This window comes from Phyllobates terribilis, unplaced genomic scaffold (assembly GCF_046119375.1).
Source record: "Phyllobates terribilis strain yellow unplaced genomic scaffold, ASM4611937v1 Scaffold_7__3_contigs__length_470593459, whole genome shotgun sequence".
NCBI classification, from domain to species: Eukaryota; Metazoa; Chordata; class Amphibia; order Anura; family Dendrobatidae; genus Phyllobates; species Phyllobates terribilis.
The window spans coordinates 297,818,011-297,838,499 of NW_027362767.1; the positions used below are offsets into that span (position 1 = coordinate 297,818,011).

General features: G+C 39.1%; 1 protein-coding gene across 2 annotated transcripts; it reads right to left on the reverse strand.

Moving 5' to 3' along the window:
- Positions 1–4,172: 4,172 nt before the first annotated feature.
- On the reverse strand, positions 4,173–15,425 carry LOC141154698 (G-protein coupled receptor 12-like). 2 transcript variants are annotated; one of them, XM_073641033.1, is made up of 2 exons: positions 15,003–15,425; positions 4,173–12,662 (listed from the first exon to the last, which is right to left on the reverse strand). In XM_073641033.1, exon 2 carries the CDS (start codon positions 12,658–12,660, stop codon positions 11,638–11,640), a length of 1,023 nt encoding a protein of 340 aa, XP_073497134.1. In that variant the 5' UTR covers positions 12,661–12,662; positions 15,003–15,425; the 3' UTR covers positions 4,173–11,637. The 2 variants fall into 2 exon arrangements, with proteins under 2 accessions (XP_073497134.1, XP_073497135.1); XM_073641034.1 differs by lacking the exon at positions 15,003–15,425 and adding an exon at positions 13,585–13,766.
- Between the last annotated feature and the right edge of the window lie 5,064 nt (positions 15,426–20,489).

Here is a 20,489-nt window from a genome sequence, read left to right on the forward strand (position 1 = left end):
CTCGCTCAGCGGTTCTGTGTCTATTTCTTCCACTACTGGCACCTTGGATCTACCGCTCGGGACCCACACTAGTAGTCTCAAAAAACGGAGTCCTGTTTAGACCCGTTACCTTTGTCGTTGCAAGCTCTGGGGTTTCGTGACTCGGCGATCTATCCACGGACCCTTGTCTGGGACCCTTGTCTAATCAGTCACATCTCCTCAGGATCTCGCTATCCCTGTCCTTGTCCTTAGGTCTCCTCTTACCGTAGATCATCCCATGGCAGTACTGCTCTCTTCACTCTCCAAACCCTATCTAACTAACTACAGGAAGAAGTCACTTGCCCTAACATGATTCCCCTACCATTATGGGCTAGTCCCAAACATTAACTCTATCTTACCCTAATGTCCCTACCTAAACTACTGTCAACTATCTATCCCTATACTACCTATCCTATACGCTATCACATCCTATACTGTACATTTCTTATAACACTACTACGCAATTCACATGACACAATATATACAAATATGCATGAGACAATACACATTATGCAATTGGTGTCTTCAGGAGCAGGAATGCTGCAGCAAATTCTACCACCCTTACACATACTTGGGCTACTGGCTCATCCGATTTGTTTTTACTGACAAGCTTCCTTTTGGGATACATTACCTATTAATTTAAATATGTCATTTATCTCCAGCAAAATTATGAAAACAACAGGTGAATTTCAGAAATTTAGATGGAAACCCTGATGTAAGTGCTCAGCGCAGAGCACAAGATAAATGTGAACTGATCCAAAATGTTCTGTACCCAAAAATGCCATTAACTTATAAAAAAACAAGTCCTCACTTGGGTCTCCTACCTGTTAACAGAAATATAGGGGGTGTCCACTTTACTGGTAGCACAAAGGCTCTGGAAAAGCAACATGGCTCCCACCTAATGAAATCCAGTGAAATCTGCATTCCCAAATCCAAATGTCCCCCCTCCCTTCTAAGCCCCACAATGTGCCTAAACTGCAGTTAGCATCCACATGTTTGCCATTAATGTAGTGAGAAGAGTCCACTTAATTTATGGGTACATGGCTCCAGAAGCACGCGTGGGCACAACGTGTTGGGCACTACAATGTATTGGGCAATACAATGACATGTTTGCAATTTTCACTCTGCACCTTTCACTGCATGTTTGTTTCTGGAGAACACCCATAGGCCACGGTCACATGTTTGGTAATTGTTCAGTATTTTACATCAGTATTTCTAAGCCAAAATCAGGAGTGGAGCAATCAGAGAAAAAGTATCATAGAAACACGTCACCATTTCTCCATTTTTTACCCACTCCTGGTTTTGGCTTACAAATATGGATGTAAAATACTGACCAAATGCTGAATGTGTTCATTTGGCCATAGAGTCAAAATTGTTACAACACCGGTAGATGAACTCCCAGAGGGGTGTAGATTCCAAAAAGGGTTACTTGAGGGGAGTTTCTGCTGTTCTGCCACTTAGCGACTCTGCAAATGGAGTCCACAAACTATTTTTAGAAAAATCTGCACCACAAAAGTAAAATAGTGCTCCTTCCCTCCAAGCCCTACTGTGTAGCCAAACCGTACTGTACAGTCACATATGGGGTATTGCCACATTCAGGAGAAATTGTGTAACAAATTATGTTTTGTTTTTTATGCCTTTCCCCTTGTTAAAATTAAAAATCTGTAGCTAAAAAATTATTTTAGTGAGAGAAATGTAATTATTATTTCTTCACCACCTAACTGTATAACATTCTGTGACACACCCCTGGAGTCAATATCCTCAATGTATCACTAGATGTATTCACTGAGGGGTGAAGTTTGTAAAATGGGGTCACTTATAGAGTATTCTGCTCTTATGGCACCTCAGGGGCTCTGCCAATGTGACATTACACCTGCAAACCATTCCAGAAAAATCTACATTTTAATATGGCGCTCCTTCCCTTCTGCACTTTGTGCTGTGCCTGAAAAGTAGTTTCTAACAACATAAGCGATATTGACGTAGTCAGGAGAAATTGTGTAACAAATTATGTGGTCATTTTATCCTATTGCTTCTTTTGAAAATTAAAAACTTGGGGCTAAAACAACATTTATGTGATAAAAATGAAATAATTTTTTTCTTCACCACCCAATAATATAAAATTTAGTGACACCTCTGTAGTGTCAATATGCTCATTGCACACTAAGATGAATTAATTAAAGGGTGTATCATGTAAAATAAGGTCACTTATCGAGGTTTCTGCTCTTCTGACAGCTCAGGGGCTCTTCCAATGTGACATGGCACCTAAAATCATTCCAGCAAATCTGCACTCCATGGAGCGCTTTCCCTTCCGAGCTTTGCACTGTGCCTGAAAAGTAGTTTCCAACCACATATGTCAGGGTTCCCCAACTCCAGCCCTCAATGCCCACCAACAGGCCATGTTTTCAGGATTTCCTTAGTATTGCTCAGGTGATAATTGCATCACCTGCACAGGCAATAATTCCATCACCTGTGTAATACTAAGGAAATCCTGAAAACATGACCTGTTGGTGGGCCTTGAGGACTGGAGTTGGGGAACCCTGACATATAGGATATTGGCTTACTCAGAAAAAATTGCATAAGAAATTATGTGGTCCATTGTCTCTTAATAGCCCTTTTGAAAATTAAAAAACTTGGGGCTATAACAACACTTTATTGGAAAAAATATATCATTTTTAATTTCCACAGTCCAATGTTACACAATTCTGTGAATCATCCGTGAGTTTAAAATGCTCACTACACCCCTAGGTAAATTCCTCAAAAGGTGTAGTTTCCAAAATAGGGTCAAATATGAGGGGTTTCTGCTGTTTTGGCACCATAGTAGCTCTTCAAATGTGACATGGCGCCCGCAGTCTATTTCTGCCAAATCTCAAAAAGTCAAATAGCAATCCTTCCCTTCTGAACCCTGCTGTGCGCCCAAACAGTTGTTTTCCCCCACATATCTGGTATCGGCATACTCAGGAGAAATTGCACAACAAATTAGGTGGTCCATTTTTTCTTGTTACCTCGTAAAATTCTCGTAAGCCCTTGGGGTTTCAAGATGGTCAACACATACCTAGATAAATTCCTTGAGGGGTGTAGTTTCCAAAATGGGGTGACTTTTGGAGGTCTTCTGCTGTTTTAGCACCGTAGTGGCTTTTCAAGTGCGACATGACATCCACAGTCTGTTATAGTCAAATGGCGCTTCTTCCCTTCTGACCCCTCCCATGCGCCCAAACAGTAGTTTTCCCCCACATATGGGGTATCAGTGTACTCAGGAGAAATAGCACAACAAATTGGATGGTCCATTTTATCCTGTTACCCTTGTGAAAATGAAAAATGAAAATTTTGGAGCTAAAGCAACATTTTAGTGAAAAACGTGTCATTTTCTTCAACTTTCTATTATTCAAGTTAGGCACCTGAAGGGTTAACAACCTTTCTGAATGCGGTTTTGATTACCATGAGGAGTGTAGTTTTTTCAATGGGGTCTTGTTTGAGGGTTTTCTGACATATAAGACCCTCACAGTGGTTCATAAAATAATAGGATTTGTAAATTTTGTTGGAATAATGAAAAATTACTGCTAATTTTTTAACCCTTCTAATTTCCTAACAAAAAAAATGTTTAAAAAAAATGCTGAAATAAAGTAGACATGTGGTAAATGTTATTAATTATTTTGTGCTGTATGACTATTTGTTTTGAGGGCATAAAAATTCCAATTTCAAAAATTGCGAATTTTTTGTCAAATGTTTGATATTTTCATAAAAAACGCAAAATATATCAACCTAAATTTACTACTATCATGAAGTACAATGTGTCACGAAAAAAACAATCTCAGAATCACTGGGATACTGTATATAGAAGCGTTCCAGAGTTATTACCACATAAAGTGACACTGGTCAAAATTGAAACTTTGGGCTTGGTCGGGAAGGTGAAAACAGGCTGGGGGGTGAAGGGGCTAAGCATACATATCTGCAATTAGAGGATTCTGTCCATGATTTACGCTATTTGACAGGTTCTCTTTTGTATGTGTATTCATTAAACATTTGGTTTAAAAAATAAGTGGTTTCAGGTTAAAACCTTGCGCCATAAAGAAATGGTAAAGTCTATTTCTATTTTTCTGACTCTATTACAATTACAATATATACAGTACATATGTAGCACTTGATAAGCAACCAGATTTTGATTTGGAAAGCTACATTTTATTGAAGGTACAAAATGAGCTGCCAAAAGTATCACACATTTGCATTTGTCACAACCTTATATAAAAAAAATAATAATTTAAAACTCTTGTGTAGTTTCTGTTCATTTCTCATAAAGACAATACAGGTAGATAAATAAATTTGAACATGATAAAAAAATAGACTACAGTTTGTACATGCTTTGAGTCAAAACATCCAGGAAAAAATATGGATTCATCTGAAGTCGGCAAACACCCAGCTCATGCAATGAGATGTCCGTCCAGCTCTGTCCTGGGCAGAGGGGGACACTTGGAGGTCATTGACTGGCTCCCAGAACTGAAGAATTCTGCACAAAACATTAATGTACGTAAAATAAAAAAAAATGATTGAAACAGATCAAGTTTTACAAAGGCAAATACTTTACAAGCCGATGTCAACAAAATAAAAAACATCTAAAAAAAAACCCAACACAAGGTCAATACCTAGCTTACATAACATTGTAAACTTTACCAAAAGACGGGAAGATGTCATAGACAATAGTTTTGTCGAGAATCAAACAATATTTGACATTTTAGGATTAGACAATATTTGACGTTATCTCCAATTATACAACATCAGAAGATGTTGACTACCAGTTAATCAAGAGTTAATAAAGCACATAAACACAGGTAGGTGTCTGCTTTCATTGAGCGTTAATCGAAAATGTAAGCAGTGGAACCTTTATCATGTGCCGATACAATCTATGTGGGAGCAAACAATTGGTAATGCAATCATTTGGTCCCCATACAGTAGGCAAATTGTCGGCAGCACATCCCCTGTTTACACAGGAATATGTGCTATCTACAACAAGTATTTTATGATTGCATAAAAGATGTGATTGATGCCATGATCACACAAGCCAATGATCTGCTGATTGTCAGGCCAGGGACCTAAGGGTGCAGGCTTCAAAATATCCCTCCTAAAGCTCTATTTTAGTATATGCCACCACAATTCTGCTTGTGTCTATATACTGCCCTTCCCCCATCTTTCAACTTCTCCTGCTTGCTGGTGCCTAATTCACAGAAATCTACATGCCTATATAGGATAGAAAGTCTATGGTATAGTCCTTTTGGCCAATTTATGGTGGTCAATAAAACACCAAGTCAAAAGGGTGATAATTCTAAGCAATTTGTAGTATTACAGCCTACAGATATACAGAGAAGTGGGCTGCAAGAGCAAAAAAAAAAACTCCTGTAAATTTGCAGAGGTCTGTAATAGGAATTAGCCAAGTGCATGCAGTTACTACATTAGGGGTCATTCAGATGTTGTTTTTTTTTTGTACCAGTTCTAGCTATGTTTTTCATAGCTAAAACTCGTACTAGTATAATCTATGGGGCTGTTCAGATGTCCAATTTTGCTTTGGTCTGCACAAAATTGTGGAGACATGTCTGATATTGATCCGAGTGTCAGAACAAAATCGTCAATGTACGCCTATGGGTCCAAAAAAATCAAGCGGCACTCGGATGACATCCAAGTGTTGTCCTTTTTTCATGGATTGGTAGATAGGAGAAGGGAGAGGCTTGTTTTTTATTCTCATTCAATAAAAATTGGGACCAAACCAATTTGATAAAACTCGAATGACACTCTGAACAAAATCACCGATGAAACCAAGACCATTTTTCTCATACGTGAAAAAAAAACCATACATCTGAACAAGCTCTTAAGAGTTAGGATTCCACAAGTATCAGAGAACCTGCAAAATTCCCGGTGAACAGTTGGTTGATATAAGGCGAACATGGAAAAGTAGCCAAAAATAAGACTTAAATGACACAACTATATTGACAAAATACAAAACAATATATCTGTAAATAAAGCTCCATGTACAGTAAGGCGTGCATGTCATCTAAAGGAGAATGACCTGTTTCTTCTCACAGGGCATCATAGAAACAGAAGACTGATAAGATTATCCATCAATAGCACAAATCACATAGACATGTTACAGGCCGACAGCTGTAGTGACCCCTTCAGCGCCATGAGTGATGTGATGTAGAAGGCAAAGTATAATTTACAGGATGACGGAAGAACCTTTACATTCATACATATTTCTTAAATTCAGATATTAGAACCAGTCTTTTCTGCTGAGATTCTGGATTGTTCTTGGGATGAATTATTTATCTTGCTGTGCTCATGGTGACTGCTGTGCAGATTCAGCAATGTGCATCCGTAAAACAGACCAAGTCCAGATTTCTGATAGCATTCTGCCCTCATCATTGCCACTTTACATCAAGTCATTGCATACACAAATAATGCGGTGCTGCCGAGGATGCCCGTCCAGCACTCAGCTGGTTAGAGTATGCACTGCGGCAGAGCTGGTCCAGGGGCATGTTCCACTCGCATGATATTTTTGGCACTAAATACAGATGACCCATATTAGTGTTGTTATGTTGTTTTTTTTACTATTTTCAGGGTTTTTTAATCTGTTTTCAGTCTTGTTTGCATATAAAAGCACAATCACCAGCTGCCTATTAAACACTGCTGCTTCTGCTCACGACCTCCACTAGGCAGCAGAAAGCAGGATCTTATCTGCTCTAAGTACAACCCTTCATTAGCAATATGGCTGCAGCAGCCTTCGGTTGATGTTTTGCAGTGCTATCTAGGGGACATCATTAGTGAGTAACTACATATGGAGAAATGCAAGTAATTGGTTCTCTTGTACAAGATAACGTTATGGGTTCCTCTAATTTCTCGGAGAAAGATATATGTATATTTTTATACCAGAAAACAAGTGTAAAAATGAAACATTCACACTTAGTACAGAAGAGACTTAAACAAAGTGCATTATTTTTTTTTTTATAAGTGCTACAATTATTTTTTCCAGACCTCTAAATAAGGATATGTGTAAAAGTTCTGAAACATTCTGGCCTGGGACTAGTGGACGACTAATAAATGATTTGCCTAATGCTTGATATGTAAAGGTATCAGCAACCTTTCATTCTCCATTGTTCTGCCCTATATATAATTAAAGAGGACCTGTCACTTCCCATAAATATGTAATTGTTTTGCCGGTGTAAAGGTTGCTGTTCTCTTGAATCCGTCTTTTTTCTTCATCCCCCAAATTTGGCCCCGTCTTTTCTGTATGTATATCTAGTCTTTGTAGCCAACTGTGCGTGGTCATCAACTCTTCTCTATGGGAATCTTTTTGGAGACCACACCCAGTTGGATAAAATTATTCGATTTATGAACTAGGAAGAGGAGTCCATAACCAGCAATGAAATGGTGCAGGAACAAAAAATAAATAACGCCAGATTCAAGAGAACAGAGACATTTACACGAGTAAAAAAAAAAACTTATTTATGGCGAGTGACAGGTTCTCTGCATTAATAACTCCATATATTGAGAGTTGTTGGCAATCTAATAATAAAGAGGTGCCATTGGAATCCTGGACAAGTACAGATGGAACAGAGCTGAAAGACTTTCATTTATTAGGGTATGTTCACACAGCGTCTTTTAGAAGGAGAATAAGCTTCAAGGCAACGCCGGGGGTGTTATTCCAAAAGTAACATTTTTGGAGTCCTTTTGGACATTTTTACATGTGCATGTACCCTATAAGTTTTACAGGGGCGCACAACCATCTTGTTGCTGAAGACTGGGTCCTAGACCTACTTATCCTCAATGTCAGTAAGGAAACAAGCTGCTTAAAGGGAATCTGTCACCATGTTTTTGCTATTTCCCGAGAGCAGCATGATGTAGAGAGCGAGACCCTGATTACAATGATGTGTCATTTAGATTACTAGGTGCAGCAGTTGTGATACAATAAAAAATTTAAGACATAGCATGTTGCTGAGCTCAGAAAGCGAGCCCCGCCCACACGTCTGATTAGCAGCTGTCTGTGTACATTATATATTTACAGTAAGCTGCTAATCAGTGCCGGGGGCGTGTTTGGACCAGGAGACACATGAGCTGTAGTCCAGACAGTGATAATCACCTGCTTATAAAACACTCATTGTATTTAAACAACAGCACACAGCCTAATCAGTGACACATCGCTGGAATCAGTGTCTCAGCCCCTACCTCATGCTGCCGTCGGATTACATAGCAAAAACTTGCTGACAGATTCCCTTTCATCAATCCTCCCATATGACTTTTATGAATGATTGATAAACCTTAGAAGACATTGCTCAGAGAAGCATTTTATGTCTTTGCAGCTACATTGCTTAGGTAAATATAATGCTATCAATTTATCTGTGCAAAAGCATAGCAAAACCAAAAATTCAGCTCTGCTATATCCAAGCAACACAGTTCTGGTTTTAATAAAAATTTAACATTTTAGTATTACACCCATTAAAGAAAAGATTTGTTATAACAGTTAATCATTATAATGTAAGATTTGTTCTCATTGACAATTTTTGCTATAGCTCCTAACAAATCTGTTTCTACCTTTTATGCAACTGACCAGAAAAAGAAAACAGCAATGAGTTTGCAGGTTATATGGAGTCAAGACAGGGCTGACGAGAAATTATTACCATAACTCCCACCAGTCTGACCCTAATGAGATGATAAACCTGTCAAGATCTATTAGGGGTAAACCTCATTAAAGGGCTATTCTCTTCTTTATAAATGGATATTATACGACAGTGCTTGTAAATAAAAGCAATTTTGCAATTTACTACTTATTAAAATTTTCAGACATTCTTAAGATGTTGTTAACACTCTTCTGTCCTTTTGTATACAACCCGTTTCTTTGGAGACCGACCACTGCTGCTAGACAGTAGAAGGTGCACTGTTCTTTTAAGCTCTTTTCCATCGATCTTGGCATCGTTTTGAAGTTGGCCAGTTTTGCTGGAGGCGCTGTAACCTCCTAATCCCGTCCAACTTCAGCACACCACTTACAAGCTAAACAAGTGAGGTGGTCGGTCTCCCAGGCAACGAGCTGCAAACAAAAGAAAAATGTTGATATCTCAAGAACCGCTGCAAATTTTAATAAGCAGTAAATCGCAAAAGTATCAACTCTCCGACAATATCCATCTATGAAGATGGAAATAAGCTTTTAAAGGAAAAGAAAAGGTGTCATGTAATATCTAATACTTTATATACCCTGTTTTTAAGAGAGTGACTATTTTTTTTTCATTATTTCATTCTCATTGAAAGTAGGTTGCTGTGATGAAAGTTCATCTCATTTCATCCTTAAAAGAATGATCCACAATAAACTTTCCCATGAACTTTAGCAAGTAATATATATGCAATTTTCCTAATTCCATATGGCATAGGAACGGCAATAGCGTGCGGCTTTATAATGTCTGGCGGTTATTATAGGAAAAACACTCGCAACATTAATACATTCAATTTGGTGGAAGTTACTGATCATTATTGGCAAGTGTTGAAACTCAGTGCTTTCTCGTCACTGACTAGACCATATATATAGGCTAGACATACACTGCTAATAAAGTTATAGATCTTATGAAATGATTGAAATTTAACCATACTGCCCCTTTAAATGACCTAAAAAGAGCTACAGTTCTACTGCTGGTACATGCACCATAGTTGTTAATTCTTCTTAAATTTTAAGAACAGGTCCAATGGTGATGTGCTACATGGGTTCAACAAAAAGGAATATAAAAAGCTAGGATCACACCGCAATTGGGGATCAAGTATGCCTTGTAATTAAGGCAAAGATATACTGGCTGAACATTTGCCAGGACACTTATTTGGCAAATATCCTTCAAATGAAAGTCTACGGGCCTGATCCATTATTGCCTGTACATGTTTTTTGTTTAGTTTTCTGGTGCTTTTCGCCTTTTATCATTTGCAGCTAATTTTTCTTTAATTTGCTCCTTTTTAAAGCCTTAAAAGTGTTTCTTTTAATGTTTACCATTATGGGCATGTTTTTTTCTCTGGCCGATTCACCAATTGTGACTTTTAAAAAAGGTCACAAAATTTGTCACAAATGTACTCTAATCTCCCCCTGGAGTGATTTTATATGCACCAGTTATTTTGGCTCAAATTGTGTGCCATTTAGCAAAACATGGGTCTAAAAAGTTGCAAAATGGGACACAGATAAAACAATGAACATCACAACATTTTGAAGAATTTGGCACAAAAGACATCAATATTAACCACAAAAGTAAAAAAAAGAAATGTGACTTTAAAAAACTGCTGCAAATGATGAATCAGTACATAAAATGTATATTTCAGGGAATTTTCCAACTGTATACCTTCACCCCAAACTTTGTGTGAGCCTAACCTAAGATAACCAGTTACAAAAGCAGCAATGAAAATGTAAACATTTAAAAAAGTTGGCAACTATGTTTCAGGCACACAACATGGGATGCTAGTGCATACAGAAGAGTTATTCTGCTTCTCCATTTTGACCAACATAATGCCCAGCCTATTTGAAGGCAATCTGTCAGCAGGTTTTTGCTATGTCATCTGAAGACAGCAGGAGGCAGACTGAGACTCTGAATTCAGGGATGTGTCATTTATCAGGCTGTGTGCTGTTGTTTACTTATAATCTAGGTATTATCACAAGGAGATTATCATTGCCAAGTCTGATGTGCACTTGCCTACTCATCTGACTCCGCCCCCTGCTGTGATAAGCAGTTCACTGTCAATAGACAATGTACATAGATTGCCTGGTGTGGGAGGGGACAGCTATGGTGTGGGCGGGGTTAGCTTCCTCAGTTCTGCTTCATGCTAAATCTATAAACTCTGATTGTGTCAGAACGGCTGCACCCAGTAATCTAAGTGATGCACCTTTGGAATCAGGCTCACTTGCTTTATATTATGCTGCTGTCAGATGAGGTAGCAAAAACCTGCTGATAGATTCCCTTTAAATCCTTGTATAAGAGCAGCACCTTTACGCTAAATTTGTGTCTTATGATAAATTATATTTCCCTTTGCAAATACTTATGATAACGGCAATGTGCACTGATATATCAGATTATGGACATTTTAGATGCACTATAAGAGGTACTTTTTGAACTATGATTTATGGATTAGTGAATTGGCTATGCTGGTACAAGAAGACAGTAGTTATTTTTGTATGTTAATGGGCCTGAAAAGTAATATTTTCCACCATTTCCACTCATCTGAGTAGTCTGGACTGTAAGATTTATAACAGTATGTTTTAATGCCCACAGTTCATTGTGTAGGGTCACAGTGAACCACATACTGACAATGTTGCCTATATAGATGTAGGGATCTTATTAAAACTCCTTCACATCCAGACTACTCAGTTTAAATGGATTAATGGACATTTCATACAATATTAGGCTCCAAAACAAGAAAACAAATGCCAACCTATCTACCATATGAACAGTGCCAGCTGATTAACCTGTTGGAACAGAACATGGAAAGTGCTCCTTTGCATGTTTTAAAGCAGTACATTGGATATCAACTGGAAAAATATAGCAACATTTGACATCTTTTTTTTTTCCACCTTCTCCCCAGTTTGGCACAGTTTGTTAACAAATATACAACTTCGAGTCTCTATACATCACTGGAAGTTCTAGGTCCAGATAAGAACCTGGGTGGCATACAGCCACAACAAGCGAGCCATAGCGACTTCTGGATGTCTGGGTTTCTGAAAGCGTAAATAATGGGGTTGATGACGGAATTACAGGCAGCTGGCAGGACCAGTGAGTAGGTGTATACCATAGGGTAACTGGAGTCAGCAACTAAGGAGTACACAGCAAAGGGAATCCAGCATAGTGCAAATGTGCCCAGTATAAGAGATAAGGTTGATACCCCCTTCCTTGTGCTGGAGGCTTGAGATGTGGCCATGAATTGGTGCTGAACCGCAATCTGCTGGGCATGGCGGAATGCAATCCTGCAAATCTGCAGGTACAGCTGCATCATCAAGGCAAAGAGCAGGAGGAAGGACACCGCCAGAGCAGCTGCATTATTTTTGGTCACTGGCTTCAGAACACTGCAGGAGGACTGTTCCCTCACACAGTTCCACCCCATGATGGGTAACAAGCCAATACAGATGCAAAGTGCCCATAACAGGATTATCATCAAGTAGGTGAAAGTTAGAGTTCTTTCTGTGTGATATGTAAGGGCATTGTAGAGAGACAAGTATCTGTCCACTGTGATAGCCAAAAGGCTACAGACCGAGGCAGAAAAAGAGGCTAAGAGGAGCCCTGCTGAACTTAGCGTAGCCACTTCATTATTAAATACATAAAGAACTATAAAATTCACAATAAGTCCCACACCAGCCAAGAGATCAGCCAGCGCCAGGCTGCCGATGAGTATAAACATGGGTGCACGGAGGGTGGGCGTATAGAAGAGTATAGCAATCACTATTGCATTCTCACACGCCATGATTGTCCCAGTTACACAAAGGATGATATCCCAGGGGTTGACAGACTCATCTGGGGAGAGATCAGATGTGGTGACGGTGGAGGTGTTGGTATCCCATGGGTCATAGAGATGGTGAGACATCCTGCTGGAGGAAGAGTTGTGGAGATACAGGAGGTGCTCCATGGTGGCAGCTGCAGGCTGGTGAAGCATTGCTGCACATCAGAGGAAAGAGACAGAAAAATAATGATAAGGTTAGAATAGAATGAAAGCGCATTGTTCAAATCCTCAATGTCATCTGACGCATTCCAATACATAGCTTTGTATGTTAGTGACAGAATAATAGGTAAATATTGTGCTGGGGTATAACAATGCCTCATCCCTTTCATAGAATCCTAGAATGTTAGAGTTGGAGGGGACCTCCAGGGTCATCTGGCACAATCCCCTGCTCAATGCAGGAGTCACTAAACCATCTCAGACTAGAATTAATATACAACTAAATCACATATATATTTATATATATATGCATAAATCATATAATAAACAAACGGACACATAATCATGAAGAAACAGGTCATATTTCTAAGTAAAGTATTCACAATGTGTCGTTTCATTGTAGCAGTAAGTGGCTTTGAATACAAGGAAGAACAATCGCTAGTTCCTCAGATAAGACAGCACCTTCCACAGATGCTTTGCACCTTTTATTTTGACCTTCACATATAAGATGCCGAGCCGGGTATGTCAGCCACACTGCCGAATCTGCAATTAGATGGGTTGTAAATTCTTTTCTTTTCAGCAGGTTCTGCTGCCCCTTTTCATGCAGTCTCCTTCCCCATCAGCCAAGGTGAGCTGAGAAAGGCAGCCTATTCCTTAAGCATGTGTTCGCCTCTTCCTACAGAGATGATTACACACTTTACGCTTTTGCTTCGGCTGCTCGTGAAAGCTGAAAATTATAGGATATATTATCGTAATAACAATAGATCCCACAATAAGCTACACTACAAGTCTCCCAGCTGAAATATCACATCTCTGGATATGTATGTTTACCCAGAACTGACAAAGGATACTATCTATTTTTCCACTGGATTAACAGATCACAAAGGATTTCACTAAGGTAAGGCTATAACATACAGTTACCCAGTCACTGGAGACGGATCATTGCCATCTTGTATCTGCAGGATTTTACAATACAGGATATCCCTAAGCTTTCAAGATGCTCCTGACAGTAGCTGCAGGCCATTTCTTCTTATTCGTATAAGATATTCAGTGTGACCGCAGCATACATTTCATGCTATCTTCACACACAAATCAAATATCTAATTATCATGGATAATCCCCTTTTTTTAAATGCAGCAGATAAAAAATTATCTCAATACACAATGGAGTTTTCACTGCATGTGAGATGTCTCTATCCAGTGACCCTGCAGCCTAAAGAAGGGCCCGTGCTGCCTCTCACAAGATCAATTACAGCCTTCCTGAATATCAGCCTGCTAAAGCAAGGGTTACCCGCGTCATAGGCTGTGCGAGCATTTACGTATAGTGTGGCATATTCACTATGTATCTGGATAGATAGGTAGATCTATATTAGGATGTGAAAAGGTATGGGTACATTTATATGTTGCAAATTGCAATCAATTATTTAGTTATTATATTTTAAATTATAATAAAATATATTATGTTATTAATTCATGTGCTTGGAGAGTGATTGATAGATAAATAGATAGATATATATGGTATGGTATGGGATAGATAGATAGATAGATAGATAGATAGATAGATAGATAGATAGATAGATAGCAGATGATAGATAGATAGATAGATAGATAGATATGGTATGGTATGGGATAGATAGATAGATAGATAGATAGATAGATAGATAGATAGATAGATAGATAGATATGGGATAGCTAGATAGATAGATGCAAAAATAGATTATATGAATAGACATAAGGATAGATAGATAGATTGAAATAGATTAATAATTGTGGGCAAGATAGGGTTAAAAGCATGCACAATATTGGGTTGAAAGCATTTTACCTGTACAACCCATGTAAATGGGCTTCTATTCGTAGCATAAAATTGTATCCCATAGTCCTATCTATATTTCATTTGCAGACATAATACAAGTAACCAATAGATTTAGACAACCAGATCAGATAGACAGATAAATAGTAGGCAGAAAAATAATGCAATATTCCACACTAATGCATGGAATAAATATATCACTTTTCACCTGGATTGCATGAAAGTGTTGCTATAATTTTGTTTAATCTGTAGATAGATAGATGATTGATAGATAACAGATAGTAGATAGAAAAGTAAAATGAAACATCAAATAAAGCTGCACTCATCCATACTAAGGTATGGAGTAAATGTCTCACTTTTCACCTGGATTATATGCTGTCTTCATTTTGTTTAATCTGAAGACTAATATATACATAGATAGATGGATAGATAGATAGATATGGATAGATGGATGGATGGATAGATGCTATACGACACCAGGGACATAGGCATACCCCCATACACTTGTAGACATGCAGACTTCTTCCTACCTTCCTTCTATGATCTCCAGCTCTGTCCCTTTGTGCTGCTAGTCCTTGCAGTGATTGTTAAGGCTCAATCCTTGGTTAACATTGCTAATACTGCTCCCAGATAGCAGTGGCTTTGACTTGCACTTAATATTCTTGCCCCATTGGGTCTGCCGAGAAATCTTAGCTCTGACGTCAAAGTGTTCGCTTATATTCATGATCAGCTCTGAAGTCTGTGAATCAGAAGGGGCTGTGAGCAGAATAATAATCAGCACACACTCATACACTGGCACACATACAGGGGCACACACCACACCTCTGGAATTTCATTCATAAGATTTCTCCCTGTATGGGGACACACCTCCGTTGGGTCAGCTCCTACAATCTAGCTGCACTTGTTCTCCATTCATGGGGGGATTCAGGCTGTCTCTATCCTTTATCATTGTGATGGTTGGTAATCTTACCCAATGTGAGTCTTCCTGCATTATATCCATTTGCTGCATCCCCGTGTGTACATTATAATGAATATATAATAACTATATAAGCGTTACATACACAAATATAAATAGTTTCTATAAGTACAGTACATTCTTTTTGCAAATAAAGCAATGCAATGCATTTTCTGCTCTGCAGATTCACAGGTTTTATTTTGTAATTAGCATTGTTGTTCTCATTTTTATAATTGTAGACTTTTTGATTAATAAGCCCTTTAATCTGTGCGCTCTGGAAATGATAGTGTTAACAATGTACAGTATTGCCTACTACGGCCTCAATTGCCCAGGCAGGACTCTGCATTAAAATTTAACCCTTCAACCCTTTCCCTTCCAGATTTCACAAAACAGAAAAATCCAATTTGCCTTAGGCTACGTTCACACTATGAGTATTTGGCGAGTCTTTGATGTTGAAGATTTTATGTAGCATTTCTGCACCCATTAAGTAAAATAGGTTACTTGCATTTTTTTTTCTCGAAAATCTGCATCATCAAAAACTACCAAACACTCATTGTGTGAACGTAGCCTTGTTTCACCAACATTTATAAGAATAGAAAATGGCAGCTCCTGTCAATCAGGATTTGAGCTCCACCCTTGTGCCTCACGTCTCCCTCCTTCTCAGTGACGTTGTAGCCAGATGCTAATGATGTCATCGGTGCAGGAAAGCTCGAGCTGTTCATTAACCCTAACCCTCTACATACACGCAGCCCAGACATCCATTGTGAGCCAGCCTGTCAGGGATGGGGTTAAAGCAACAACCTTTCCTGCGTCATTAAACAATCTTTTGTCCTTTATTTTGCTGCAGAGAGTAGATTTTTTTTTCTTGCAGTCAATACATTTTCCTCTTTGACAACAGTTTCCATAGAAATAATAGGAATCAGGAATCCCTAACCCTAAGGTCTCTCTATTGAATGCCTTTGTTAAATACCTAATGGCAGAAGACATGCAGAGTTTGCAATAATAATCTGCTTTATTCCACTCGGGACCATTGAACTAGTAATATATTTAACATAACATCAGCCTCATAAAGAAATGACCACGTTCCACAAAAAATCAATCATTGAAAGAGCCAAAGATGGGGAATTCCTTAAAAATGAGACTTTCCAGTGAAACAATGAGGCTGTGGGATGTGTTTAAATTAATTCCTCCACATGCACTAAATCATGATAACTACTTTCTAACGGATTCATATTATATTAACCCACAGCAGTTTATTGGTTAATACTGTCAGTAGTCGGGAAGCTGCTGTCTTGGACAAGAGAGGTTACTCCGTACTCGCTAATGAGGTCTATGTATCAAGCCAGCACTGATCTATCTTGACGCAATGCACCAGTTTGGGCTCACGGTTCACAAGCTTCTTACATGTGGAGCAGTCTGATAAAGGGAAGGGTCATATATTTTTTACAATGAAGCTGACAGTGCATCTACATTCACTTGGTCTGAGAACCAGTGTCAGGTTATATGAGTATGTAATATTAATAATCTTCATGTGTTGATACAACCTTTCAATATTTTCTCTAAGATGTTGTCTTATCAAATCATATCCTCGCTATAACTGTTTGAGTCATATAAAAGCAACTTTAATATTTAGACTGCCATTAAGGCTATGTTCACACATTGCGTTTTTGCATGCAAATTTTAAGCTGTGTTTTCCAGTACCAGGAGAAGCTATGAGATATCAAAAATCTCATGCACACACATTGTTTTTTTTTTCCTGATTCATTTGGAAAACTGCAGCATGTCACTTCTTTTAGCATTTTTTCACCCATATAAAGCAGTGGGTAAGTGTAAAAACGCAGGTATCAGGATTTGCTGTGTTTTTGGTGCCAAAACCTTAAGGAAGTTGCATCATCTTTTTTTTGGGGGGGGGGGGCTAAACTTTATCAGCATGCACAAGAGATAATAAAAACGCAACAAAAATGCTGCAAATACACAGCAAGAACTCAGCAAAACCTGCTTTTCTGAAGCTGCTTCTTTACTACCACGAGAGCAGGTTTTGCCTGTGGAAAAAAACGCAGAAAAAATGAAACGTGTCAACATAGCCTAGGGGTGTTCCTTTGAGTGATGAAGAATCCAGACCATAGCTCCCACCAATCAGTGTTGTCACAGGGGACATTATATGGATCAACATCAATGTCCATATCCATGTCCATGATGCAGCTAGGATTTGTCTATTGATGTTGATTGTGACTTGCAGGCACCTACCATTTGATGTTTGGGGATGGACAGAAGATTCGTGAAGATTTTCCAGCCCCAAAGATTTTGGCAGTCAGGGCAATGTTTCCAATTTATTCATGCAATTGTACAGAACTTTTCCATTGGTTATTCACTTGTATTATTGTGTAATCATTTAACAATACAGCATCCTTATTACTAACCATCAAAAGTTTTGTTGCAAATAAGTACACAGGGTCGCAAAAAACGTGTTGACGTAAAAAGACGCACATTAACTGCCTAATATTTGAGAAGAATCAAATATGAAGCAACCAGAAGACCATTATCCTTTAGTGCTATCATATTCCAGATCTGCAACCTCTCTGGAGTGCCCAAAAGTACAAGGTGTTCAGAGCTCAGAGACATGGCCAAGGTAAGGGAGGCTGAAACCTGACCACCACTGAACAAGACCAAGAAGTGTAAACATCAAGACTGGGCCAAGAAATATCTAAAGACAAGTTTTTCAATGGTTTTATGGACTGATGAGATGACAATGACTCATGACGGACCAGATGGATGGGCCCGTGGCTGGATCAGTAATGGGCAAAGACCTCCATATTGACTCAGTTGCCAGCAAGGTGAAGGTGGGTACTGCCATAGTGCGACGCGGGGTGATAGCCGCTGACGAGCCGCTCGTCTTTTCCTGTGAATCTCCGGCATGCTACATGAAAGAATGGGTCCTGGCTGGGCGCTGGTGCTGTGAGGGCCTTGTGTCCATGCAGGCCACCTGTAGCTGATGGAGTTGGCTGGCTAGGACCATAGGTTTGATAGTTCAATAAAGGAGATTCCCATTCTAAAACACAGTCTTTACTGAACGATAACTTGGTAAGGGTTATATACAAGTGGTAGCGGGTACCAAGTCTTATAGATGTTTCCTTTACAATGTAACGCACTTTCACACACATTGTTTCCTTCCACTGTAGTCTGCTCCAGGGTCGGTGAAGCACACTGTTTCGCCCTGCTTAGTGACAGCCTAGTTTGTCAACACAGTCCTGATCAACATGTCTCTCTACCTGCTCAGTGGTTCCGCATCTTATTTCTTCCACTACTGGCGCCCTGGATCTACTGCTCAGGACTCCCACCAGTCGCACAAACTCAGTCCTGTTTAGGTCCATTACCTTCAGTGCTTTGCAACCTCAGGGTTTCTTGTGACACGTAATCCTATCCAAAGATCGTTTAAGGTGGAAGGCCTCTCTGTCTCGTCTTCGGTCAGTTCTAGGTCACGCTACTCCCTTGTTTCTTAGTCTCCTTTGCTGTAGTTCACCCACAATGGCAGCACTGCTCACAGACATATCCAAACTACTACTACTTGAACTTGCCCCTATCTGCTTAACTACAGGAAGTGGTCTCTTTCCCTAAAACTAAGCTCCTCCCTCTATGGGCTCATCCCAAACATTAACACTATCTTACCCTAATGTCATTACCTAACTACAGTCAACTATCTACACTGCCTATCTTATGTCCTATGCCTTAAACTATGTCCTACACTATACATTACCTATAATCACTATACAGGCAAACATATTACACTTCACATGATACAATGTATACAAAGACGCAAGACATAATACACATTAAAACACGATTGCTGTCTTCAGGGGTAGGTAGGAACGTGACAGTCTAGTCCACACCAATTACACTGCTATGGGCTGGTATTATTAAAGATGAGCTAGTTGGACCCTTTTGGGTTGCAGATGGATTCAAAATCAACTCCCAAGCATTCTAACAGTTTTTAGAAGACTCTTTCTTGAAGCAGTGGTACAGGAAAAAGACTGCATCTTTCAAGAAAACCATGATTTCTATGCAAGAAAATGCTCCATCGCAGCATCGAAGTCTCCACTGCTCTTCTGCCAGTAAAGGCCTTGAAAATAAAGGAATAATGACATGAATATAAAGAATTGTGATGGGAAAATTTACATTTCTCATTTAGTTATACAACAATTCTGCATACTAATAGTTGCCCAATAATTCTGCACACATTCTCCTAAGAAAGACAAAACCTCAAATTGGTAGAGAAAGGTTGAACTTGATGAACCTAGGTCTTTTTTCAACCTATGAAACTTTTACTTTCTTAAATATTCAGTTTTCAGGTTTATTAACCTTTTGAAGTGTCCGAACGCACTGTAGTGGTTCAGTAATAAAATTAGTCATTACAAATACAAATTGCTTAATAATTGTGCATACAGTGTACAGTATGTTACACATTCAGGCTTGTTTTAGACAACAGAGACATTCCAGCTATGTTTACTGTTGAAATATGTTTAGTGCAACAACTCCATTCCTGTGTATATAAAAGTTATATTGCTAGGTTTGTGTATTGTCTATAAAGTTAAAAAAAAAAACTCCCAGAGGCTCACAGACAGAAAAGACCATGTGACTGTGTTCAGTTTCCTGTGTCTGTGCATGAGAGGAGAAGCAGCCTGCTGATGCTGCACAAAGACACTTAAGATTAGAGATGAGCGTTGTTCTACTCGAACTGTTCGCCAATCTCAAATTCGAGCTGTTTTGGGCGGTGTTCGAGCCGTTCGGCGAACACAAACGATTTGAGAAAAATTCGGCTGTTCGAGGTTATGTTCGATAACTGTTCGTGCACCAAAATCATAACTGGATTTTTTCTCAGTAATGATGAAAATTAATGTTAATACGCAGTTTGAGTGTACAGCGGGGCGGGGGGAGGGGCAGGGGATGGATCTCTGCAGGAACAATGAAGATCTCCATTTTTTTTTCTCTTTCCCGCATTTGCAGTGGGGAGGTGCAATCTGTCAGCCTATCAGCAGCGCACACACGGAGCGAAGTGCTTTTTTCA

Coding starts and splice junctions, on each gene's coding strand:
- LOC141154698 (XM_073641033.1), bottom strand. CDS start 12,660: ATGCTTCACCAGCCTGCAGCTGCCACCATGGAGCACCTCCTGTATCTC.